At 48.6% G+C, this 26698-nt stretch overlaps 2 protein-coding genes across 3 annotated transcripts in view; one reads left to right on the top strand and one right to left on the bottom strand.

Moving 5' to 3' along the window:
- Window positions 1-5094, top strand: part of zfpm2a (zinc finger protein, FOG family member 2a) — a 78115-nt gene extending 73021 nt beyond the window's left edge. Inside the window, exons 6-8 of the mRNA XM_067237412.1 lie at window positions 935-1141; window positions 1882-2106; window positions 2537-5094. Of these exons, the coding sequence (XP_067093513.1) occupies window positions 935-1141; window positions 1882-2106; window positions 2537-5094 (2990 nt within the window). The remainder of the gene's footprint in view (window positions 1-934; window positions 1142-1881; window positions 2107-2536) is intronic.
- Window positions 5095-6783: 1689 nt separating this feature from the next.
- Window positions 6784-19433, bottom strand: si:dkey-122a22.2 (uncharacterized). 2 transcript variants are annotated; one of them, XM_067238495.1, is made up of 12 exons: window positions 19342-19433; window positions 19036-19122; window positions 18945-18972; window positions 18323-18394; window positions 18066-18142; window positions 17039-17139; window positions 15820-15936; window positions 14953-15027; window positions 9423-9561; window positions 7552-7634; window positions 7192-7288; window positions 6784-7106 (listed from the first exon to the last, which is right to left on the bottom strand). In XM_067238495.1, exons 1-12 carry the CDS (start codon window positions 19396-19398, stop codon window positions 6939-6941), a joined length of 1101 nt encoding a protein of 366 aa, XP_067094596.1. In that variant the 5' UTR covers window positions 19399-19433; the 3' UTR covers window positions 6784-6938. The 2 variants fall into 2 exon arrangements, with proteins under 2 accessions (XP_067094596.1, XP_067094595.1); XM_067238494.1 differs by having other exon boundaries at window positions 18945-19122.
- Window positions 19434-26698: the final 7265 nt, after the last annotated feature.

The raw sequence follows: 26698 nt of genomic DNA, 5'->3' as shown, positions 1-26698 counted from the left end.
GCCGGATGAGAGATGTTATGTGGGAGGTGTTTGAGACAGGAAACATTCACGCCGGGACCTTGGGAAACATTTCATCATCGCGGCATAAATCGCTCGTGTCTACCACTTCATTTGACTTATTGCGACAAGAGCTTCTTTGGAGCACGGGCCCTGGAGATTTGACTCACTGAACGACTGCCCAGGTGCATGGGAGAGTCGTATATAGGTTCTGTGTAAACATTAGTAACGTGTTCCTCCGGGTCTACGGTCCTGCGGCCCCTCCACCTGCCTTCACTCTGCTCTTCCTCTGGCTCTCTGTTCTGGAACAGCTGGCACCCCAATCTCTGCTCCTCTCTCATCCTGACGCTCTGTCGGCAATGTTTGCACATCTTTGAAAGCTAACAGCATGCTTTAATTAATTGTCCAGCTTTTCTCTGAAACAATGTCCTAATTCTGCCATTTAGAGGGAGCGTATCATAGGTTGTTGTTATCGCCGCTGCCAGATTTTTGTAAATAGTCATATTAAAAACTTTAATCTCTTCAATGGGAGAGGAAGAGCTGCTGCACAGCCTGTCATGTGCTGAGATAAATATTATCTAAGCTAAAACCTTCTCGTCCCCCGTCCCCCCCCCCACCACCACCTTCCCTCCCTCCCTGCTTCCCCCTCCTCTCGTCCCTGCTCTGACTTAATGAATATGTTCAGAAGATTTCAGAGGAACGTTTAATCCCGAAACACAACAATGTAATAAAGGGAGAAGACTTGCCTCGCTGTGCTTCGAGGTTCCGCCACACTACACTCCTGTGTGTGTGTGTGTGTGAATGTCTGGTCTTACTTTACTTGGAGGTTTGAGTCCCCGAGTACTTTATGTTGCGCGTTACATGAAGTACCATTTGCCATTTGATTTACTCGTCTGGCTCCATCTCTCCCTCCCTCCCTCCCCCCCTCCCTATCCAGGTGGCCAGCTCTGGTGCACCACCACCAAGAACATCATGGAGGGTGAGGAGCTGGTGGCGTTTGCGGTGGACTTTGACTCTCGTCTGCAGGCGGTGAACCACATGTCCCTAAGCGAGGGCATGTACCCGGCCAGGCTGCTGGACTCCATCCAGCTCCTCCCCCAGCAGGCCGCCATGGCCTCCATCCTGCCCACCGCCATCGTCAACAGTAAGTGGGACACGTTCACCAACACACACACACACAAAAACACACACCAAGGATATAAACTCACTCCAGTTCACACACTTACCTCAGGCACGGGCATTGACACATTCACATACTGTACACAACCACAGACCTACTGGCTCACTCACACTCACTTTAACACACACACACACACTCACTTGAACACACACACTCACACACACACATGTCCTCGGTACGACCGGGCTGCAGTCACCTGTTTCACCGGGAGGCGTGTCTCCAGCAGGCGTAGATTATCCCAGATGAGTCTCTGTGGCTGAGATAAGAGGGCTGACCTTCAGTTAGGGTTCACACAAACACTCCCAGGCTCAGGCGAACCTGTTAATTGCAAAAATACAAGCCTCATGCAAATAAGTGTGTTTGTTTACTTAATAAGGGCTATCGGAGTTCAGCCTGACAGAGAGGCTTCAGCAAGCAGATGGGCCCGTGTTCTAGTTTGCCCTTGAGAAAGGGCAGCAGCGCAGTGGTGGAGACTTACAGGGATATGGGAGGATTTTCTCGTTTTCACGCAAGCTTTGTGTGTGTGTTTGATAGCCGGACTGCCGGACTTCGACATCCGGCCAATGAGTTTGCGAGCTCGTGTGTCGTCGTAGTCGCGTTTCTATATACCCGTGTGCCCGGCATCACACCTTACCTCTCTCTCTCCCTGTGTGTGTGTGTGTGTGTGTGTGTGTGTGTGTGTGTGTGTGTGCTCGCCCCTCCAGAGGACATCTTCCCCTGCAAGGCGTGTGGGATCTGGTACCGGAGCGAGAGGAACCTGCAGGCCCACCTCATGTACTACTGCAGCGGCAGGCAGAGGGAGCCAGAGACCCCCACGGAGGACAACGACAGCAGCCCCCACCAGACCCCCCACCTCTGCCCCTTCCCACAGTGCAACAAGAGCTTCTCCGGAGCCCGGGCCCTGGAGATGCACTTGAGCACACACAGCGGTGAGTGGAGACACTGGCGCCTTTAGCTCATTAGCTTAGCTTAGCTTCAGTAACTCTCCCCCCTCCCCTCACCCCCCATTACATGTAGAGGGCTTCCTTGTTGCCTGCAACGCACCAGCACTCCCAGACAGGGCTACACTTCGTCACTCAAGTATATCGTCAAACCACCACTGCTACAGTTTCACAAAACTTCTGAGGAAAACACTGACACTGTAAACAAGTCACTGAAATAAAGTGACGCCCAGGGTTAGTCAGTTGACAGTTCGCCTCTCAGAAGGAAAATCAATCGATGAATAAAAATCACCGGGAAGGAGCGAGCGTGGCGCGATGGGCGTCGGCAGCGAACATGACTGCAGAGAGAGAGAGAGCGGAAGAGGGAGAGAGTGCGAGGCTGGATTCTCACCCGTTTTCTCTTTTATCTCCCTCGCAGGTGTCAAAATGGAAGAGAGCCTCCCTCCTGGCACCAGCTTGAAATGCACAATCTGTAACTACACGGCGGATTCTCTCATAACATTCCAGCACCACATCCTGTCTCATCTGTCACAGGCGGCCTTCAGATGCAATCACTGCCATATCGGCTTCCAGAGCCACAGGGAGCTGCTGCAGCACCAGGACTTACACGGCCACGGAGGGAAGCTTCACAGGGAGGCGGACGGCACCGAGCTGTCCCCCCGGGGGGGTCTGGAGGACGGCCTGCAGCAGGTCCGGGCCGCGGCGGGCGCCGAGCTGAGCGCCAGGAAGGACCTCCTCCTGGGGAGTCCCAAGGTCACCCTGGGCAAGGAGGCGGGCGCCGGCGAGGGAGAGGGGGAGAAAGGCGAGAAGAAGCCCCCCATGCTGACGGCCCAGAAGGGGGACCACCCGGGCAGCAAGGCCAGCTTCTCCTACACCCGGATCAAGTCGGAGCCCTCCAGCCCCCGGCTGGCCTCCTCCCCCGTCCAGCACAACATGGGCCCCACGTTCCCCATGGGCCCCTTCCTGTCCCAGTTTGCCTTCTCCCAGGACATCTCCGTGGTGCCCCAGGCCTCGGAGATCCTGGCGAAGATGTCGGAGCTGGTCCACCGGAGGCTACGCCACGGAGGCAGCAGCTACCCGCCGGTCATCTACAGCCCGCTCATGCCCAAAGGAGCCACCTGCTTCGAATGCAATATCACTTTCAACAACCTGGACAACTACCTGGTCCACAAAAAGCACTACTGCAACAGCCGCTGGCAGCACATGGCCAAGTCGCCGGACTTCTCCAGCCTGGCGGACAAGGCGCCCGAGGCGGTGAGCCCCAACAGCGGTCACAGCTCCGTCAGCCTGCTGCCCGGCTGCCACCCCACCGAAGCCGACAACCACCTGATGCAGTCGGCCAGCCTCAACTCCAGCGTCCTGGAGATGATCAACGCCGGGGCCAAGGGGCCCGACAAGGAGCCGGCGGGGCCGGGGAAGAAGGGGACAAACCCTCCGGGGCCGGAGGAGAGGCTGAACGGGAAGCCGGGAGAGGTGAAGAGCCCCGGCGGCCCCACCCTGGTGGAGAACGACAACGACCCCAACAAGACGACGTGCGAGGCCTGCAACATCACCTTCAGCCGCCACGAGACCTTCATGGTGCACAAGCAGTACTACTGCGCCACGCGCCACGACCCCCCCATGAAACGCATGTCGGCCAACAAGGTTCCCTCCATGCAGAGGACCATGAGGACGCGCAAGCGCAGGAAGATGTACGAGATGTGTCTCCCCGAGCAGGACCACCAGAGACCCCTCATGGGCCAGCCCGGGTACCTGGGGGTGGGGGGGCCTCCCCTGGGGAACCCCTGCACCTCCCACGAGGCGGCGGAGAGCTTGGCGGAGCGCTTTCACCCCCGCTGTGACATCTTCCCAGGCATGGTGCCCAAACACCTGGAGGCCTCTCTCACCGTCACCAAGCCCATCATGGCCCCCAAATGCAATTCCACCTTGGACCAGCAGGAGATGGACGCCCCCATCGACCTCAGCAAAAAGTGCTCGCCTGTCCCCGACAAGACATGTAGCTCTCCTAAAAGACTGTTGGACTATCACGAATGTACGGTGTGCAAGATCAGTTTTAACAAGGTGGAGAACTACCTCGCGCATAAACAGAACTTTTGCCCCGGGACCGCGGCCGCCACGGCCCCTCACGGCGGCGAGCTCGGAGGCCCGGAGGTGTCGGCCATGTTCCCGGAGGTGAAGAGCGAGGGCAACAGCCTGGACGACCTCTACGAGAAGAGCCCCGGGAAGGGGGAGAAGAACGGCGGCGGGAAGCTGCTGGGGCAGAACGGGGGGCTGTTCCCCCCACACCTGGGCCCCACCCCTGGACTCAAACCCTTCAGCGAGGCCCAGCTCCTCCAGGCTAAAGATGACAACAAGAACCCCTTCATGCCCCACTGCCTCTACCCCGGCGCCATCAAGAAGGCGAAAGGCGCAGAGCAGATCTCGCCGTACTTCGGCATCAAGCCCACAGACTACGTGGGAGCCGGAGGGCTGGTGCTGCAGGGGGAGTCGAGCAGCGAGCAGGACCCGCCCACCACCAACGGCGGTGGAGGGGCGGAGCTGGGGAGAGACCCGCCCCCGGCCACCGCCAATGGAATCCCCCACCCCGGCAAGGAGCCCCTTCCGCTGCTGCCCAAGAACCGGGGGATGGTGATCATGAACGGGGGGCATAAACCAGAGGAACGCTCAGGCACTGCCCCACCCCAGCAGGAGAACCAGAACCGGAGCCACACCCCCCTGCAGCCCGACGGCCACCCCTCGCCGCCGTGGGGCGCCGCGGAGAACCCCGGCGACTCCAACGAGAACGTGTCGCCCGCCTCCAAGTCCCCGACCGAGGAGGCCGTTCCCGCGGCAACCAAAGGGGTGAACGGCTCGTCCCCGGGGACAGGAAGTGGGAAGTACTGCCGCCTGTGCGACATCCAGTTCAACAACCTGTCAAACTTTATCACCCACAAGAAGTTTTACTGTTCGTCACATGCCGCTGAGCACGTGAAATGAAGGATTTCGTCGCTTTCCTGTCCTTCCCTTTCTTCTCCTCTTCCTCCTCCTTTCTTTCCTCACTGTTTGGGTACTCTGTTGTGTCTGGGGTTAGTGCAACTCGCAGTTGTTGATGCTGCTTGTGGACAATCAAGAGAAGCTTCATCCTTCTTCGTTTCAGACTTTAATGCAAAATCATTGGTAAAAAAGAAAACAGGAAAAAAATGAATCAAGAGTAATATTGGTGCCACTTTCACACTTATTTATTTTACAATCAGTATTAATAGAAGTAGTGATCTTAATTTAAAATTCAAAATGAAATTTATATCAGAGTTGTTTGTAATGTTATTGTATAGTCATTCTCGTGTAGCACACATATTGTTTACACTGTAATGTAGGCTCAATGAAACAGTAGACAGAAGACAAAATGAGATGCATTTTAGACACAAAAATAGCTACTGAGGCACTTGTGTATTCCTTTTTTGCTGTACCAGTTCTTGTATATGCCGCAATGTCACCTGCAGCCTGTCCTCACGGCCCCACAACCCCCCCCTGAGGTCCTGAGGGAGCGTCTGGGCTGCGTCTCACATTAGGGCATACACACATGGCTTTGCATCCGTACGTGGCTGTTTGTCTCCGTCTCTTTTCTTAAACTCAACACGTGGATGTTCTCATCGGGATGGCAGCATTCTTGTATAGTACTCGTATTTCTGTTTTGCTGACACACTTCGATCTCTCCCTTTTTTGGAAAAATTTGCTCTCGATGCAATACTTTGTAAATGAGGGACACGTTACTGAAAGCAGTATTATGTATGAGTGGGGAACTGTGCATATAATATTTGTAACCCTGTTGAAAAAAATGAAATTGTACAATAATTAAATTTATTGCTGACGAACAGGATAGGTGGGCTGTCGCCTGGGGTTACTGATACTGTACAATGATCATTCCAGTGTCCTGATTATGGGAGAAAAAATGTTTCTTAAAAAACGTTGTTGCTATGCATGTATATGGATGGAATACAATTCCAGATCTGTTGGAAATTTTTATTTTGATGTGGTGTCATAATTAAACTTAAATCCTCAGGATAACTTTACGACGTTTGGTCTTTCTTTCTCTCAAACAGCCATGTTTATGTAAAAGGAACACTGATACAGTATACAGTTGTGGATCTGCAGAGATCAAACCACAAGACAGCATAGAGGTAGAAAAACAAAAATGTCTATTTGGCTGTAAGGCACAACTGTTAAATATCTGCACTTGTAATGAAGTATAAAATCAAAGTAACCATTTAAACAGTTGTGTCCAGTATTTACAAGAACGGATCAAGTATTCTCCAGTAGAAAACCTACCCTGAACAGAACCTCAAAACAAGACTGTAGACTTATACAGAACTCCATGTCACATAACACTTTCCTCTGATAGTAGGTAAAGATTCTTTCAATAGAAAAAAAGAAATGTTTGTCCATGTAGTGTAAGCTAATGAGGCTCTCTGAGACTTGTTTAGCATCACAGACCGCACAGTGGAATGTCAATTTCAAATTTGGGGATTGGCTCACTACTTCCCAGACAATTATGTTCCAGCAATCCTGTTCCAGCCAATCGCCTTCGGCGACCTGGGCTTTCCTCCTTGGTTTATTTTGTGAAACCAATGCCAATCAAACTCAAGCTGGAGGAAAGCGTAAAAGTTCAGACAAGAATCGGGGGAGCTGTTTCTCATATAAAAAATGTTTTATATATATTTTTTATTATATATGTTAAAGGCACAATAAAACATACTACCAGGAGCCTGACAATTGTACGTAGGTTTGACCAATGGCTTCTCTGACTGCAGGGAGAACTATGAACAGACACCTTCAGTAGCCAATCACTGGCTTTTTCGTCTGGCCTGTCGCTGAGCAACAAGTTGCCAGAGGTATTTACTTATGACAGACGGATTCTTGTAGAGCATTCGTCGGTCCCCTCCTTGGGCATGGATGTGATTGGCTGTGGGGTAGTACCGATCCAGGAAGTCCTTCTGAAGCTTGGCCACCATCTAGCACAGTAGGACATGGGTTGGGTTAGGTCAGGTCAGGCTGTAGTAGTCTGGAGGTCGTACCTAGTCAGGAGGTTGTACACACCTGGTTTAGGTGAGCTGGAATCTTCTCATCAAACGAGTCTCCAGTGATCACACTGACAGATGTTCTACTGGAGAGGGGTTTGAACTTAGAAATGTCCCTGAAAAAGAAAAAAAACGAACATATTTTGAACACTGTTTGACAGCACTTAGGACAAATTTAAATAAATACATTTTACAAGATTGAGCTTTGTACTGTATACATAACTATATTGCCATTTGAAATCCTTCCATGGGGTGGTATGAATTTGTAGAACTATTATCTCTGTTGTGACAGGCAAGATCAATCAAGCACGGACAAGTAATTAAAACGAGTCCACAGGGTATTTGAAACCAAGTCAAGCTCTGTGTCACGCTGTCTTACCTGACTTGAGAGGCACTTTCATTCAGGAAGTAGTGCTCGTCCACAGCACTGCTCTGATGGGCGGGGTTACTGAGCAGGTATTTCTATTGGACGAGGGACAGAAACGTGCACTACATCACAAGGTGGTCAGCTGCACTCACTCTTTTCAGAAACGATGGAACATGAAGTGGTACCTTTGCTGGGATTGATATTACAGCCAAACATTCAGCTTCAATTCAGAGATAATCAGAGTGTGGTCACAGAGCATGACCCCAGGGAATAGACCTGATTACATGCTCCAAATTGAGTTCTAAGAAAGTGTGTGTGCAAGGGTGTGTGAATTTGTGTGTATGTGTGTGAGTCTGTGTGTGTGTGTGTGTCATATAACCTTCACCAGTCCATCCTCAAAGCTTTTTCGACCACAGAACATTCACAATGCCTCTCACTTCCTGTCCCCTTATCTCCCTGGCAACAACATTAATTTCTCCAAAGCTGAGAGACGTGTGTCATCTGTGCTGCCATCAGGACGTGGGAGGCAGAGAGGATTCTGGGTATCTTACTGAACTGTTCAGACCTTCACCTGAAGCAGTCATCTGCGCCACAAAAGAACAGGAGCCAAGGACATGGCTGCAATGATCATCCCTCTGTTCCTCACTACAGCTGTCCTCTTTCTCTCTGTTTCTCTCTCTCTCTCTCCCTCCCTCTCTGTCTGCCCAAATTAAAAAGAGTTGTCTTTATACACACACACACACACAGTGAAATAATTGTAAGGATCTTCAGCCCAATTGCTCTGTTAAAATGTGTGTCCAACTCAAAAGCATCAAGTACCTTTGTTTAATCATCCTCCCACAAAAAAAAGCCACTTCAGTTAACATGTCGATAAAAAAAATAAAACACTTGATCACAACAATCCCCCATCCACAGTCTGTGGAGAGGCAAATTAAAATGTCAAAAGGGATTTCAATGGGCCCCACGCCCCCCTCCCTCTCATCACTGCACCATGAGTGGGGCACGACATCCGTTCCGGTGTCCTACATGATTGCTTTCCTCCGGGGTGGAGGGAGATAGACCAGACCTGGTCCTGGATCGTCTCCATGACTGTGAGGACACGGGAGGGGGGAGACGTTCCCCACCTCCGCCCGAGGAACCTTCTCCCTGCCGTGTTCTCCTCCGACAGGTGGAATGACTACACAGACACCAGAGGATCGCCATGACGAAGCTGGCAATGCGACATCATCTTATAACCCCCATCTGGGGCACCAGACGGGTTGAAGTCGTTTTCAGCTGTCTATTGTTCTCTCTTTCTAGGCCGGGATTCAAATTGAGCCGTCAAACGGTTCTGAGGTAACACTGACGTAGAAATTGGTACCATCCTCAAAAGCCAAGATTCAAATAATGGAATGTTTCCATTCTGGGTCTTCAAAAAAAACTAAAACAACATGTCTGTATTATACAGAGAACATGACGGTATTGTAACCAACTCAAATTGTCTTTCGTTTCAGAGGACAGCTGGTAAGCTGCAGTCTCCACACCCCATCTCTCACTACACACACAGGGAAACAAACCATTTCCCATAGCTGCCTCTCAAGACTGCCATTACTCCACCCCTGCTGCTCCCTGGTGGTGGAAGGGAGAACTGCACACACTGATCAGACACCTTTTCGACAAGGGATTCGGCTCCCTCAAACCTCCCATCGGGGTCCCTAACGTTCACTTGATGTATGAAGAGGAGCAGGGTGGGGTTAGCGTGTGAGGACGACTGGAGAGGAGAGGGTTAGTGTTAGTGTCTGAAGAGGTACAACAACGTCAATGGAACGACAGTGTACTGTGGTGTCGGATGCCTCTGTGGTGGCTTCCCAGAGGGGAGCCAGGAGGCTGGTGGGCAGGCTGACCTGTCTCTGGAGCAGGTCTTCGGAGATGTTGTCTCCGGTGATGAGGGGCTGCAGCAGCCCCAGGATGATGAGCAGGCGACTGAGCCCGGTGGCCGCAGACAGCTGCATGGCCTGGAGGGATGGCACTGCGTGGCTGTACCTGGAGACACACACACACACTAGTTGAGTGTACAACACCAAATCAGTGTGTGTGTGTTGCTTAGCTACACTAGTAAGAGAGAGAACATCTGATGACCCAGAGCATAGGACCATCCCCCCCCCCCCAACATTACCATACGACCTACCAAGCCTTTTCAACCTCCGAGTCCACAAACTTTCTCTTGCAGACATTTGACTGAAGAATGAGAAATACTTTTTTTTTTTCTTCTTTGGGGGGGACCAGATGAGACGAAGAGCGCTGGGATTTTGTAACTCAGGAGGCCCAATCGGTCTCGGCTCACTGGTGCTCTGAATTGGCTGGTCTCAGACTGTGGAGCCCAATCAATAGTGCTGCCCATCCTCCCCTCTGTCAGCAGCCCCAGCCCTGGCCCCAGCCACAGCCTCTGCCCCAGCCACGGCCCTAGCCTCAGCCTAAGCCTCAGCCCTGGCGCTGTCCCCAAAACACAACCCCGGCCTCTGCCCCGGCCTCAGCCTAAGCCTTAGCCCTGGTGCTGTCCCCAAAACACAACCCCAGCCCCGGTGTAAATGTATGCAGCCTCAACCCCGGCCTATAGTCCTATAAAGGACAGTCCAGGCCTATAGTCCTATAAAGGACAGTCCAGGCCTATAGTCCTATAAAGGACAGTCCAGGCCTATAGTCCTATAAAGGACAGTCCAGGCCTATAGTCCTATAAAGGACAGTCCAGGCCTATAGTCCTATAAAGGACAGTCCAGGCCTATAGTCCTATAAAGGACAGTCCAGGCCTATAGTCCTATAATGGACAGTCCAGGCCTATAGTCCTATAATGGACAGTCCAGGCCTATAGTCCTATAAAGGACAGTCCAGGCCTATAGTCCTATAATGGACAGTCCAGGCCTATAGTCCTATAATGGACAGTCCAGGCCTATAGTCATATAAAGGACAGTCCAGGCCTATAGTCCTATAATGGACAGTCCAGGCCTATAGTCCTATAATGGACAGTCCAGGCCTATAGTCCTATAATGGACAGTCCAGGCCTATAGTCATATAAAGGACAGTCCAGGCCTATAGTCCTATAATGGACAGTCCAGGCCTATAGTCATATAAAGGACAGTCCAGGCCTCATACAATCCTGGTCTGCCTGCAGCTTCTAACTGAGGACCAAAGGACAACTCAAGAGGCAAAGTTCCAATCAGATGAACCAACCTACCTAGAGATAAAACACCAAGGTGTTAGAGGTCACAAAAGGTTGAAATTCAAACGCAGCATAGAAAATAATATTCTTCAAAACCTTTTTTTTTTTCAATCTTCAGACTTTCAGACGGTAACTTTTTCAAATCAGTTGCCCACAGCCTGACATTTTGACATTCTCATCTTCCATCCTGCACCTCTCCCCCCCCCTGAAGTCATTCTTGCACCACCATTTACAGCTTTGACTCCCTCTCTCCCTCTTTCCATCTCTCCCTCCCTCCCTCCCTCTCTCCCTCTTTAGGAACTTTTCAGTCTCTACACATTTCCACCTGTCATATTCTTGCATTCCTCAGAAACAGCCTCTCTATCAGTCCCATTTTGAATCTGGTCAAATCATTCCTTCCAGCTCAGGATTCTCCAGCCACCTGTCCCCTACCCCCCCCCCCTCCCTCCCTTCCAAACCCCAACTCCCCCTTCTCTCTTTTTTTCCCCATTTTTAATTCTACCCCGCAGTGAGGATTATGCGAGGCAAGGCATGCGTGTCAAAGGGAAATTTAGTGGGTAAAGACAGCCCAGATTGGCGGGATGAATTAAATAGATAACCGAAGGAAGGGGGTGGGGGGGGGGGGGTAGCCATGTCGAGCAAAACGCCTTGCCCATGTTGGTCACTGCAGAGAGAGACAAGAAGGGCGAAGGAGAGGGGGAGAAACAGAGAGGGCGGGAGAGAGAGAGAGGGGAGCGGGGGGGGGGGCTTCTTCTACCTCATCCCCACCCTGCAGGAGCAGGAAGGCAATATCTAAATTAATAAAGTGATGAAATGAGTTTGTGCGGCGGACTTTCTGCTGTTTGACTTTCCCATCTGGATTAGTGAGGGATGAATGGACGCTCTGTTACTTTTGTTGCCGCCGCGCAATTCACTGTCGGAATTCGTCTCCCGAGCGATAAGACCTCCTCCTACTCCTCCTCCCCTCCTCCTCCTCCTCGTCTCATCTGCATGTCGTTCCGTATGCAGAGAGTCCCTTACCTGAGGAGGGGCTCACGGACCGAACACAAACTATTACACGAACCGGGGCTAACTATCTCCCAGCCAGGATGAGGAGAGAGAGAGGAGGAGGCGGAGGGAGAGAGAGGGGGGAAACAGAGAAGGAGACAGGGAAAAGGAAACACGGAGAGCGTGCGTTAAGGAGGAGAAACAGAACGAGGACGGCTCGCCTCCACAGCAGAGCACAGACAACACACTTGACCTGAGACACTGGAGGAGGAAGTCTCCTCAAAAAGGTGGGAAAACCTCAGGCAGGAGAGAATAGTCTGTGATAGAAGCCAATATTCAGACGCAGAATAGATGCCATGTTTATCTTAACCACATTCCAGGTCTGCCATTCAAATATCCTTCAATAGGAGAGGCAAAGGATTACCAGAATAAACTCATCCAAACTCTACGTAACGGCCCAGGTGTAAAAAAACATTCAAATGCCTAGCGTACATGCAGTCTAATAGATGGTGATACCCAAAAAGGCCACAAGGTGTCAGCATAGCGCCACCCACCACAGGCCCAGCAGAGGCAGCAGGCTCAGTCGAGGCTCCCTCCTTAGCGAGTCCCAGGCTGCATGAAGACTATAGATTAGCCTGGTGTAAATACACAGGGGATGAGGCAGCCCCACTTTATTAGTGGAGCGGAAAAGCAATAGTTACGCTTACAGCGGGGCTAATTACAATTAATTGCCATTCCTGACTCGCCTGCTCTTCTCTGGAGAGAGCTCCTCGGACTGACTCAGGGGAGGCTGGGAGAAAGGCTGAAAGAGAGCTTGGGAGGGAGGGAGGCTGGGAGGGAGACCGGAAGAGGATGGGGGGGAAAGAGGCTAGGAGGGTAGGGACTAGGAGGGTAGGGGCTAGGAGGGTAGAGGCTGGGACGGTAGAGGCTAGGAGGGAAGGGGCTAGGAGAGACTAGGAGGGAAAAGGCTAGAAGGGTAGAGGCTGGAACGGTAGAGGCTGGGACGGTAGAGGAGGATGAGAGGCAGGCAAAGAATGTCCCGTTCCAGAAACGTCGACTAAATGAAGCTCACCGCAAGTACCTGACGGAGTATGCCGACAGTAAAACAACAATGCAGCACCTTAGAGAGGGTGACCTTGTGGAAGATCGCCTGAGACACCACTACACACAGGCCCACACAGTACATCAGGACAACTCCACAGATGGACACATTCAAACATGATGTGTAAGCAGGATGAGCGGAGCATATGGTTCAATAAATCACATCAGAATGGGAGGAATCGTCATTCTACAGCAGAGAGTCTGTCGTCAGTCATAATGACATGTCGTACGCTGCCTGTCAGAACAAGCTGGCTGGAGGTGACTGGCGGTATGGTACTCTGTCGGGGGGGGGGGGGGGGGGGTGAGCGCGAGTGTGTGTGCGTGAGGCGGTTTTGTGTGTGCGTGGGATAGCTTTGTGTGTGTGCGCGCACGCACGCGAGTGTGTGTGTGTGTGATGGAAAAGATGATGAATGGGCCTGGATGTGTTGTCTTCATTTGGACTCCTACAGTAACTCAATCAGGCTCTCAGGCCACTGCAGCTGTTACAGACCCTCTGGTGCCATAAACACACGAAACCATCAAACACACACACACGCCCATCTCACACACACACGCCCATCTCACACACACACACACAGGCTATACATCCATCACACACACATACCCTACCAAGGCCTGAACATCAGGATGTCCCCTATGTCAAGGTGGGAGCCACAGGCTTCCTCTAGCTGGCTCAGATAGCTCGAGCACAAGACAGAGGAGGGTAGAGACCCTCTCATCCAGCAGGATTCACATGAAACCACAAAGGAAAACAGCGCAGGAGGGGCTCCAGTGAAGCTGCCACTGACAGCCGATCTCCAAGCACTGTGTTTCAGTCCACAAAAAGGAAAGCTAGATAAAAAAAAAAGGAGGTTTGACAATCAATCAACAGCCATTAAACAGTGAGGACAAACCTATTAAAACAGAGAGCTTCCCTTCCTTTTCCCATTTGCTTGTTTGAGTAAATATTCTCCCCTGGGGCAAATTAATTTTCACAATGCGGCTATCCAACTTCACACACAAAACCACAGGCTTTCTCAAACACCGCATGCACACACACACACACACACACACAAGTACACAAATTCCTATGCACACAGGCACAGCACAAACACAATGTAATCAGGTCTGTTTGATAGATTTTTTTCCAGCGTATGTTGACTAATTATAGATTTAGAAATGAAATGTCATTGTTATGTGACAACGCGTTGACAAGCCTGAATCAATCTCCGGTGCGAAGACAAGCTCGCACGCAGACAGTGAGGATGGGAGTCCTATTCATCAGGACGACACAACAGCAATCCCCCAAGAACATCCCCCTGGAGGCAGCGAGGGCTATCTCTTCAAGTGGGCCAATCTAGGAAATCAAGAGAAGATTCTCATGGAATTGGGTTGTGGGTCGAGCAGTTGAAACCCCTCCTGATTGGCCTTAGTAGCTCGATCCAGGCCTGAAACGACCAATCAGAGAGGATACGGACAGGGAGGGCTTTGAAGACGTACCCCGGCGCCACTCTGAATGCTCTCCACCTCGCGAGGCGGCATGGCTGCTGGCTCGCTCTCCTTCATGTTCATATCCAGGCAGAGAGAGAGAGAGACAGGGGGAAGGCTGTGTGTATCAGTCAGCCTGTGTCCGTACGTTTGTCTGCGTACAGCTTTTACCACAGACAGACAGAAATACAGAGAGAGAGAGAGAGAGAGAGAGAGAGAGAGAGAGAGAGAGAGAGAGAGAGATCGAAAGATTTTAGAGGCTCTGGCAGTTCATTTAGCAGGACATGGGAGAACTAATTTGGGGAGTGTGCCGTGGCTAATGAGAGGCCCTTTGATGTGTAAATCCTGCAGCTCTGGCAGTCCCCATCCAATTGGCTCTGCACAGCACACAACCCGCCCTCGACAGGTACAGCAGCGCTCCCCATTGGTCAACCTATCTGCCGTGGCCAATGGCCAATGATTGAGGTAAGCAGCACATCTGAGGAGTGTGCGGAAAAAACAAACAACTGTTGCATTATGGTGGTTGTTATTCCCCTCCAGCTAAATCATCTCGTCAGTCTCCTCTCGTCCTCTCCCCTTTTTCCATTTCCTCCCCCCATCCTACCACCCATTCTCTTCTTCTCCTCGCCTCCCCCTCTCCTGTCCTCAATAGGATGACTCACCAGTGCTGATTCCACTGGTCCTCCTCAAAGATGTCCTCTGGGATGGGATCAATTAGGACCAGGTCAGACACTTGCCTGGGGACACAGGGAGGACAAACACAAAATCTCTCACACACATAAAATGGGTACAAATATACACACACACACACACACACACACACAGAGATCAACTCAGTGATGAAGTGGGGCTCGTAGATGACCGTCCACTGACTGTACTAATGAGGATGAGATGGATGCTGTGAGCGAGCGTGTGCGTGAGTGTGTGTGTGTATCATTCCTCTCAGATGGATGGCTGTAGACGGTGTCCTAGGGCAGAATTTTTCATTCTGCAGGTGCCCATCCTCTCACCAGGCTTTAATCTACTTCCTGATGAAAAGCTAAATCTGTCAGCCCGGGAACGGGCCGCAGGGACGTGTTAATCACCCGGTTTTCGGGGACAGGAGTTGGGAGTGACAGTGCTGAAGTATTTATGACTTATGGGCCCAGTTCCCCAGACATGGATTAAGCCTAGTCTAAAACAAATTTTCAATGGAGAACTTCATTGAATTTCTCTCTTACTTTAGGACCAGGCTCAATTCATGTCTGGGAAACTGGGCCCCAGACTGATGAGTTACGGACTTGTAATGGCTTCGGAGTTGTTGGGAAAGCTACACATACTATTGGAATGGTATGGTGTAATTCGGTGAAAACTCAAACGTTCCAAATATCTGAAGCATTGCTTTGGATCTTCAAAGCAGATCAAATCAAACACAGACTCCTCTTGGTCTTCCACTATGTGGATTCATGAGAACATCAGTGTTCTCCGACTATAAATAGCGGTCCTATTGGGAAGGGGAGGGTTCTGTCAGGTTCTAGAAGGAGACTCACGCGTCGTGGATGTGACTGTAGAACCTGGCGTTGAGCGCGCCCAGTTCGGAGCCCACCATGATGAGGGGCGTGGCTGTGTCGGTGGCCTTGATGAGGCGGTGGAGGTCATCCACCATCCTGGGGGGGGTTGGGGGGGGAGAGAGGGAGAGGGAGGGGGAGAGAGACAAACATTTACAATTCTGGCCCTCTAGGCGTACAGAGACCCCGACAGACTGCCTTTTCTTCAGTTTGCCGTTGGAGCCTGCTGGGACAGCTTGCTAGGACGCCCCCTCTCACAGGACCCCAGATGGAGCCCTACCCAGACAAACAACAGCACTCTGGATCTTCAGCCTGCAGTGGAAGAAACCCCTTCTGCTCCTGACTGCTCGGCCTCGCAGAGCAGGAACAGGAACCAAAACAAACCGCAGAGATACGCGCATCATCATCATCATCATCACGTGAAACACATCGCCACGGCGACGGCCATCTGTTGTTTTGCTTCCGGGGCACTCATCAATCAGGAGCCGGGCGCCGCGCCCCAAATGATGAGGTTTCACTGCGGCAGGGGGAGCACAGACATCAAACACACTGTCTCGCCACGTTGGTGCATTTGGGGGGGGGGGATCGATTGCTTGCGTCAAATGTAGGCATCCCCCCGGCTGGCTGGCTGGGCCTGTTGCCAAGGTAAACAAGACTGCTGACAGTCGTGCAAACCCAGCCCGCCCACCGCTACGACAGACTTAACATCCAACAAGTCTTCACGGTGTCAAAGAGAGAGAGACGAGGAGGGAGGCAGACGCCCGTGGGCGGGGGGGGGGGGGCTCAGACAGCAGGGTGTGCTGGACTCTCTCTCTTGATGCTGGGCCCTCCACATTACTCTCTTATCGAGACAAATCAATGAGCTGTCCCCAAACGGCCCCTTCATCTAATCAAATACAGTCTGGGGAAGAAGCTGGACTGCCAGAGGAAAATGATCAAAAGCGCACACCACCAGACACACCCCAGACACACACACACCACCAAACACACCCCAGACACACACACACCACCAAACACACCCCAGACACACACACCACCAAACACACCCCAGACACACACACACCACCAAGCACACTCCGGACACACACACCACCAAGCACACTCCGGACACACACACCACCAAACACACCCCAGACACACACACGCCACCAAGCACACTCCGGACACACACACCACCAAGCACAGAGGGGAGGAGCTTTACCGTCCTGAGGTGGACACGCCCCACACCTTCTCCGTTCCCATGGTTTCGTTCTGGAGGAACCTCCTGCTGAAGCCCAGGCCCACACGGTCATAGGTGCACACCTGGGAGCACAAAAACTAACAAGTCAAAAACTACACACACACACTGCGACATAAAACTACACACACAACATTCATCCACACAAAAAATAACTAAAAAGGTATGGTGTCTAAAAAGGCGCCACAATAGTACTACAACAATAGTTATAATTATAATACCAGCCACAACATTAGTAAGGGCTTATTATTCCAATCAAATCCTCAGCACACAACAGAAATAGCAGTTATAGTAATAGTTTCTCTGAGAGGCACAGTATTTTAAACATCGGTGGTCTGGGCCAGCATGTCAAAGCTAAATGCAACATGAGGCAAGCAGAGTCTGTGTACTGTGTGCTGTGCACCACACAGGGTCTGGGGACAGTGTGGTTTTCAGGGGACACACTGTGCCCCAGCAGCATGTGATCTCATTAGCACGGTGTCAGATTTGGGACAAACAGCGTGGGGCAGGCTGTCACCTCCATGTCCCCTACAGACTGCGCGTGTGGGCTGATGAGAGGGAACATGCCGGGTGCTGCCGGACAATGTGACCCTGGTTACCACGGGCAACAGAGCCACATGCAGAGACAGTGTTTGTGCTCTGGTAGTGTGAAATTCTGGGGCATGTTTATCAGCGTGGATTAAGGTTTACGGCTCATAATGCTACTGGATGGGACACTCAGCCGGAGAGCAATGCGTAGAAAATCTGCAGCTTATCAATGGTTCATCTGCATAAAAGCAATATCAAATGGTTACATCATTTTAATGTTCAGGTTTATAGTGTTACGTGGCATAAAATGCACCCCGAAAGAAGTAGATCCATCAGTTCGCTAGAGAAGCCTGTTAGGGTATCAGAGAAGCCTGTTAGGGTATCAGAGAAGCCTGTTAGGGTATCAGAGAAGCCTGTTAGGGTATCAGAGAAGCCTGCTAGCGTAGGCTGCTTGTCTCCTCACCTTGGTGAGTGGTGCTATGCTTTCCTGTATGTAGTGCCACACATCAGAGGACATACCAGTTGGGGCATCCAGCAAGACTGTGAGGACCACAAACAGACAGAGAAACCAGTCAGACAGCCAGTCAGACAGCCAGTCAGACAGGCGAGTCAGACCGACAGATAAGGGGGGATGAATCGTGAATACAACAACAAAGTCAGATTATACAAGTATGTCTCCTTGAAATTGATGGTAAAACAATGATAATGTTAATCACTGACCCACTGGTTGTCCTTGTCCTTTGCACATCATATGCATGGTCTGGCCCAAGCCAACGTCTACCAACTGACCTTCTGAAAAGGAGAGAAAGCCCTTCATAAGTGATTATTGCAGATGGGGCCTTTTCAGTACCCCAAGCACACGTCTTTGTCAGACTGGCTCGACCGGCTAGGAAGCAGCCGCATCAATCTTCTGACATTGTAGGGTAACCTTGTTGTCTGTTCGGTCAATCCAATAAAAGTCAATGTCTTGGTTAAGATCATAATAATGTACTGAAGCTCTTCAAGATCAAATTCAAAGAATAGTGTGAATGCCATCCATTCGGATTAAGTGGTTAGGTAGCCGATATTGTGTGTGGTATAGGTTTTTTTTTGTGTATTTGCGTTGCTTGCATTCTAGTTCCTCCTGCTGTGTTAGTCTGGGGACACACAAGTTGAGAAGCAAGGGAATGTTGAGGGGAATGTCTGGGAATTGTGTTGTACCACTGCTCCTGCCGTTTTGGTCATGTTAGAGGTTGAAGATATGCTCATTTGTTACCCAATAATGTACCTCGCCCAACGGAGACAATGTATAACATCAATAAACATTGAGGATTACACGTGTAATGTTTAGCAGATGCTGTACCTTTGGGCATCAGCAGTTGGCCCTCTCTCTGCAGGGAAGCATAGTTCAGGAACGGAGGGATGAAGATGACGAGGAGCAGACATTTACCCACCGTCAACAATGTGGACCAGCAGGTACTAGTTGTACCTGCATCTTCGGACCTAGACCTGGGCTGCCCTGCTGCCGCCGGATTTGGAGTCTTAGCAAAAAAAGGCAATACATAGATAAGTCTGCTTTGTTATTCAAACAAAGTGTAAAGTAACGTGTAGATACGTAATCATTACAGTCATGCTTTATATAGTCAGCGAGTTAGTGGAGGAGTTGTTGGCAGTTGGTTCCAGTACAGTCAGCAGAGTGCCACAACAGCTTGGTCAGTTCATTCATTCTGAACGGCTCGTTGCCTAGCAGCTAATGTTACCTTTACTGGTTTTGCTGCCTCTCCGCTGGCTTCGTGGCCGTCAGTCCTTCGGCGCATTGCAATGAACTTCGAAATACAAACCAACTGGAAACAAGTTTATATTATCTTATTGTAAATATGTTTCTGTATTTGGAGCAATAGATGTAGCCTATGCTTCCTGATTACAGCTAGCTACAGACGCCGATTTGGGACAAATTACGTTTCGACTTTTAACACTGCCTATCGCTCAAATCAGAACCGAAGGGCAGGGTGCAGTTCTTCTGATGACCTCCAGGGGTCCCTGTGACTCAGGAGTTCACCATACTGGAGTTCTTGTCTCTGAAGTTTCTGGACCAAAACATGCAGTCAGTACCCATAGTGACTATCAAGCTAACAAGTCAAACATAATAGGGGGCCAAGTGGATCAGTCACACACAAAAAAAGTTAAGTATACAGTTATTCTACTGATCTTTACCATATTGCAAATAGTTTCCAACATCTTTATTCTGGATGAAGTGCCCTACTTTGGGGCTTGATAAAAAATCAACCAAAGACTCCAGTCATATCTCTTGTCGAGTATGTAATTCATTCAAGTAGTCCTTTGGTAGGCAGCCGTGTGTTCTGTAGCTACCAGAGAACAGGGGTCTGCGTCATTCCGGTCTCAATGTGACATCCATATTGATGACTGTCTGTGTCATTCAGCTGTGGCCCTGAATCTGTGTGCTGAGGGGCCAGAAGGCTCTCGTTCCTAGCAGATTACGCTGAAAGGAGAGGGGGATGACTCACATTTCAAGTATAATCATACCTGGTGTTGGTGTGTCTGCGGTGCAAGTCATCAGATGAACGTCACACCAGGCAGAAAGGTCACGGTGAATAGCATTTGATATCTTCTTCTTTTCAGATTGAATCACTCTTCGTCAAAAACGTCACTCGATAATGGTTCTGACCTATTCAGGCACATTCATGCTTTTCCCTTGACTTATAAATGACAGGTTTACTAAATAATAATGTACTATAAATGGTAACAATCTATACCATAATGCGAGGGATTTCTCCTTGTGTGAGTGAGTGTGTGTGTGTATGTGTGTGTGTTTCTGTGTGTGTGTCTGTGTGTCTGTGCAAGTTTGATAGTGGATTGGCAATATGTTCATAAGAATGAGTAATTGCTTTTATGACATGCATAAATGGCTAGATGATGTGGAGGTTGAACAAGTAGTTTTGAGAATGTGTATTGTGATCTGAGAAATGTACAAAAAGCAACTGATAAAAACTGAAGCTGCATAACAGGCACAAAAATCACGACCACTGCACTATTTATCATTCCAGGAATCTCTGTGTTTGTGTGTCACCGATATCTACATCATCGACGGCATCATGGGCACTATGTGCTAGTAATAATAATTTACAGTTTTCTTCCTAAAATGTCTCCTTGAGAGATTCTCGAATTGAAATACATGCAGTCGACCATTGCATGGCCTCAGTCAGAGAGGTATTCCGATATCCAGCCAGGGCAACTTGAGTTTTGTCCTTCCATGAGTGCAACCTCTACCCAAGGACATTCCAAAGTGGGTCCAAGAAAGTCATGACTCCAGCCACCATTGCAGTAAACACTGTATTACACATCATGCCCTTGGCTGAAATGGGTCTGACTGTAAACAGGCTTTCTCTTATGGGAGACCTCTAGCCTTTTAGACTCTTCTAGCTTGACATGCATTTGATTGTGGATTCTAAATGTAAATCCTTGCAGATAAGATTGAATGGCCCAGATCCTAATGGGCGTGTCACACAGGGGCTGGTATCACCAGGATATGATTGCTTACCTTTGAAGACTTTTGATCTTATCTTTTCTTGATCCCGGGATGAATGCTTTGCTTGTAGTTTTTTCCCGGAATGTGAGTTATAAAAAATAAAAAATCAATATGGAAATGTATCTACCTCCTATAGAAACGAAACACCCAAGAGATTTGTGGTTCATCCTTAAATGATAGATGTACAGTACCCTTGGCTGCTGAATGTTGCGTACTGGAGAGCCTGTCACAGCTCGTGGCTGTGTAGCCTGTACTGCGTGATTACTGTGTTGAGCTGTGCCTGCCACAGCCAGAGGTCTCCTCCACACTGTCCTTGACCCTCCTTCTGTATCTTCAGGCAGCAGCCATTTTTATGGTAATGTTCATTCCCTGCTTCCCCTGACATTCAACAGCCTCTGATACAGACAAGCTGAGTTGTTCAGCTGCCTTGACTTCCTCCCAACAACACACACTGAGGGGAGCAGGGCCACTGAGGACGGGAGCACAAATACTAGCTACATGGTTTACCACAATTCAGTGCTGTGCAACACAACACAGTGTACCTCTGTGGTCCTTCTTGGCAAGATTAATTTCGTTCTGGAACACCTACACTGTAACTGGGGAGTACATACACACTGTCAGGAAAGAGGGGGAGAGGGTGGGGTGTTGAGAGGTGGAGAGATTGACAAAAATGCGTGCAATTTGATTCTATTGTTTGTGTTCTTTCTGTTACACGCCATCAACACGCTTCTTCAAATTCTATTACAGATTCGCCAGACTCACAACACCATATTATTTTCATGTAGTCAAATGTGAAATAATTCAATTACCTTGCAAGGATATTTGATCCCAAAGCATTCATTATAGATTCCTATTTCAAATTCATTTGAGGGATGTGACAATTATTCCATTAAATTGTATTTTTTCCCTCTCACATATGTTACATACAGGTGCCATTTCATGAAATCAAACTGTAATTGAGATAGCATAGGACTTCATAAAAAGTCATTTCCTGCCGAGTGTTGGCTGATCAGATAGGGTTGGAATACATCCGCCAGAATGCTGTGTTTATCACCAAAGGCCATCGCCCTTTTCAGCCCTGTATCGCGTTCCCAGAAATAGTCAGCTGCTCACATCTCCAAACCTGTTGACTGGCCTTGTTTGAATTTGTCCGATTAGCCATGTCTGGTAATGCCCCTTTTCCTTGCGTCATCGGTTCAGTTAGTGATTAAACTATTCCAGGGTAGGTGGCAGGAAGAATTTCAAATGTATCCTTTTTGTTTCCAGTTAACGTCAGTGTAAATCTTTATTCAGTTTGACCTCTTTGACTTTCAAAAAGAAGAGCTATTTATAATCCAGAGTTAAAACTGCCAGCCTTATCAACGAAGACTCAGTTGTAAGGTTGTCCCCTTTGAAGGTTGTTCCTGCTGTCCATTTCTGTCCTGCTGCTTTCATTAGCCCAGTTGCTGTCAGTTCCCAAGCAGATAACAAGGTTCCCCATGTTCTGCAGGTGAGGAACGTATCCCACATGACAGCAGGAGGAGAACCGGGGGTTTCATGTGCAAATGCCATCTGCGGGATTAGACAGCGTGAGGTAGACAGTTGACTAGCCTGCACACCTATTTACATTTAGTCATCTTATCCAGAGCGTCTTACAGAGCGACCTCTTCCTCATCCTCTCACAGAATCCGAAGTTTCCCAGGAAACATGGTGTCAACGACTTCCCCTTTCTCTTCTCCTCCCTCTCCTTCTCCTCCCTCCCCCTCGTCTTTCTCTCCATCCTCTTGTACTTGAGAGGGCCCGCGAGGCTGTCGGCGGGTGGGCGTCGAGACGTGGAATCCTCAGCCCCTCGGCCACCATGCTGCTCTCATCGATTTTCTCCCCTCGCCACTGAAGCAGGCCGTCAGTCAATACAGTAACAAGTCTTCATTTGTACTTGAGAGATGCTCTGTTTCCGGCTCAGCGGCCGAGAAAGCCTGTGATGCTGCCTCCAAGACAGTGTGGTCCCACAGACACCCACCACACAGACAATGGGACGGCCACTATGCACGTTAATATGGACAATGGGAAAGAATGAATCCATCAATTGAATGAAGACAGGTTATGAATTGTTCAACTATTAGTCACACTTTCATGTCTTGTTTGGCAGAATAACAATGTATATCTGTTTGGCTTGAGGTTTTGGTCCACTGTCAAATAAGATGGTCTGGGCATGGTGAACTATCTCATACTGTTGATCACTGGTCTGGGGTCAACAGACCATCAACCTAAACTACAGTTGCAATAAGTATTCTGAAACCTCATGACTGTAATATGTCACATTCAGTCCAGAATCCATTTCTGTATCCTGTACATAAGACTCAGACTTGAAGTACAGTGTCAACCTAGAAAGCAAAGCCAGTGGACCCTGCAGGACACAGTATGAGATGCATCTTGAAGAGCCAATTGGACAGGGCAGGGAAATGGCAAAGTATTTTTCTATTCATCAGTGTTCAGGGCAGGATGTGCAATGGAAGCGTGCTCATAAATGTGATTTTAAAGAGCATCTGGAGGCCTGGCAGGCCAGTGCTCTAACTGACTTGGTTTCAACTGGACTACAGTCAAACTCAGTGACCTTGTGTTGATATGTAACACCAAAGGTACAGACCTAGCAGACCAGACAAGCAGTAGGCCTGCTGCGCTGAGATCATATACCTCAGTCACAGGGGAATTCTTTATGAAGAGCTAAGAGCTTTATGGAATAAAACACTTTTATATGTGCATCTGAGTGGCATTTGAGATTTACCGATTGATTGTTTGAACATTGATCATTATCATCAAGCCACATAGACAAGATTGAATACCTAAATATTAGCAATCTATGTTCCTGGTTCACAATAAACGACTGTCTAACGTGGAATATGTAACATGCAATATTCGACTGGTTATTGAAGTGAGGTTATTTGATGATGGGTTTATTCGAAATCCTCTCAGAGCCCTTCTATTTATTGAAGCCATATCCCCTGGCCATGGGAGATGTGAGTGTGCTAACGAGAAGCCTTCTCATTACCTGTGACCCAGTCAATTACAGGGCGTAAAGTCAGGGCGTCACCCAGGAGACATACAGTATAGCCATGGCAACCAGGTGTACAGCTTGGACTAATTAAAAAAAGGGCATAGATAGAGAATAAGCTTTTGAAACTGAATTATAGATTATGGTGCATTGGGAAAAGGTTCTGTAGCTGTATTATGTAACTGAAAGGAGATTCAGCCTTGGTTTACAGGCCCCAAGTGTATGTGTGTGTGTGTGTGTCTGCGTGCGTGCGTGTGTGCGCTCTGCCATGACAAAGCAGCCAGCCCTCCTGTGGTGCAGTCTCATGCCAGCACTGGTCCTGCACGACACCAGACGTCCATGTTCCACACTACAGGCAGGTCTGCGCCATCCATCCATCCCTCCATCTGTCCATCCATCAATCCCTCGAGCCTTCTATCCATCCACCCCTTAATCAATCCCTCTATCATCCATCAATCCCTCCATCTCTCCATGCACTCCTCTGAGCTCTAATCCCTGCTCTGTCCAGCTGTATGACTCGGACCCACACATGGAAAGACACTCTTCCATGCACACTAGTACCAGTATATGTGCATACAATCAGAATTAAGGTCACCAAGCCAGATACAAACTGATATATGAGTGTTCACAGTGCCATGATATTATTATTTCATGGACCTGTGGTATACGAATATCACACATTTAAGTATTTGCTCAGAAATCACAACTGACATATTTACTTATATTTGTTTGTGTGACATCCTTAGCCTTAGGTTTTCAGTAGGGTATCTCAAGGTCATTTTTCAAATCTGTAAATATCATCTAACTATGATATCTGAAATAATTTGTATCTGAAATTAAGATTAACCTACTGAATGTGACTTTGTCCATAATATAATCAAATACTCAGAAACAGTCGTTTTCCATAGGAATTCTGCCAGTTCATAACCGTTATTTCAAACTCATCCTCATCTGTCCGTGTGTCGTGCGTATCTCTACTCCGTCAACACAGAGTTGCGATTACATGTAAGGTCCGTTTGGTTTGATCCGCGTCTCCCCTCCTGTTCCCTCTAGTGATGGTAGTTGCTATGAGAAGAAGGTCAAATTACTCCGCACGTTTGCCACTGAACATTCACCTATGATGAACGACTAAAGAAGAAATAGGAAGAGAATACATTTTAAACACCTTCGCAAAGAAGAGAAGCGGGTCATGGTACAAGCTTTCGTCTGAAAGTAAGTGCGTGTTTGTTTTTACCGGGCACGATACAGAGCTTGGATCAAATCTAAACGATGCGCCTGTTTATCACTTTTTTACCTGTACGGCAGCAATTGGCATCTGTATGTTGTCCCTTATAAGTTTGACTCGTACCATATTATTGAAAAGTCTCAAGTGATGCTTTAATATCTACAGTATGTCGACGATGCTGTGTAGAAGGTGGCTCAAATACCTGTACCAAGTGTCTAAAACCAGGTTGGACGGTCAGATTTGGAATTATTTGTGTAGCTAATAAATATATTTTTTATAATGCAATGTTACTCTGTAAAATTTTCACTTTAGTTTAATATATTGTCCTTAAGTTGGTTGTTTGAATTGAGGAGATTGTGTTTATTGAACTGGTTCCACGCTCGCATCCAGCAACCAATAGGAACGCAGTATGCACTATCTTTGATCACAAGCTTGTCGAGGCAGGACAGTATGCCATGCGAACATCAAGACTTTAAATAATATACAGTATATGGTCACGCGTTTGAGTTATGTTATTATGATTAGACCGTCCGCCTTCATATACATTTAGCTTAAATATAAATGTTCATCACTTACACTGTATTACAGGTTTTATAGTAATAATGATGTGCCAAATGGTGACTGTTGTAGAAAGTTCTCCCCTCACTGACTTTTAAACACTTAAAATGAGTGATGCTTTCAAATGATTCACCATCATTGTCTGACCTGAACACTAAGGCGCCTCATTAATTTCTCACTCATCCATTGTGCAGAAGCCAAATCAGTCTCATAGTCTTACAAACATAATGAGCATCAGTAATGACGGAATACACTTCACAAAGTGAAGGTGAATACATAAACTAATTTAAAAGGTACGCAAGACAAATGCCAATATCTCTCTTGGAACATGTTTTCTTGGTCTAATGTGTGGACTGATATTCTGGTGGTGACCGAAGTGGTGATAGGACGTGGTTGGGAGCCACAATCTCATGATTATACAGCTCAGCCAGGTTCTTATCTCATGTACATCCTCTTAGTCTGAAGGTAGAGAATTTTGTCATAATTCTTTTTCCCACAAGGGAGAAATGGAATGTTCCTATTTCACTTGTGTAACTCCATTTAGATATTGCATAAGGAGATGGGAATGTAGTGAGGATTTCATGTTTATTACAGATTAGATGATTATTACATAAGGTATAATCTAAAATACATAAGCAAGATGTCTGATCTTTACTGTAGCTAAAGTTGTAAACAAAGTTAGCAAACTAGCTCACCTTTCCCAGGTGAATCACAACAGCATCTTTGATCGCAAGTGGGTGTTTGACAGTGGTTCAT

The sequence above is a fragment of the Osmerus mordax genome, chromosome 6 (genome assembly GCF_038355195.1).
Source record: "Osmerus mordax isolate fOsmMor3 chromosome 6, fOsmMor3.pri, whole genome shotgun sequence".
In the NCBI taxonomy this organism is placed as follows: domain Eukaryota; kingdom Metazoa; phylum Chordata; class Actinopteri; order Osmeriformes; family Osmeridae; genus Osmerus; species Osmerus mordax.
This window is presented reverse-complemented; position numbering and strand designations above follow the sequence as displayed.

Bases quoted from the DNA above. Each gene is read 5' to 3' on its own strand.
- si:dkey-122a22.2 (XM_067238494.1), bottom strand. From the start codon at position 19,398: ATGCGCCGAAGGACTGACGGCCACGAAGCCAGCGGAGAGGCAGCAAAA. The intron at 15,937-17,038 runs GTAAAGCTCCTC...AACCCCCCCCAG, and splicing joins GGCGTGTCCACCTCAGGACG to GATGGTGGATGACCTCCACC. The intron at 7,635-9,422 runs GTCAGCCTGCCC...CTCGTCCAATAG, and splicing joins AAGACCTGCTCCAGAGACAG to AAATACCTGCTCAGTAACCC.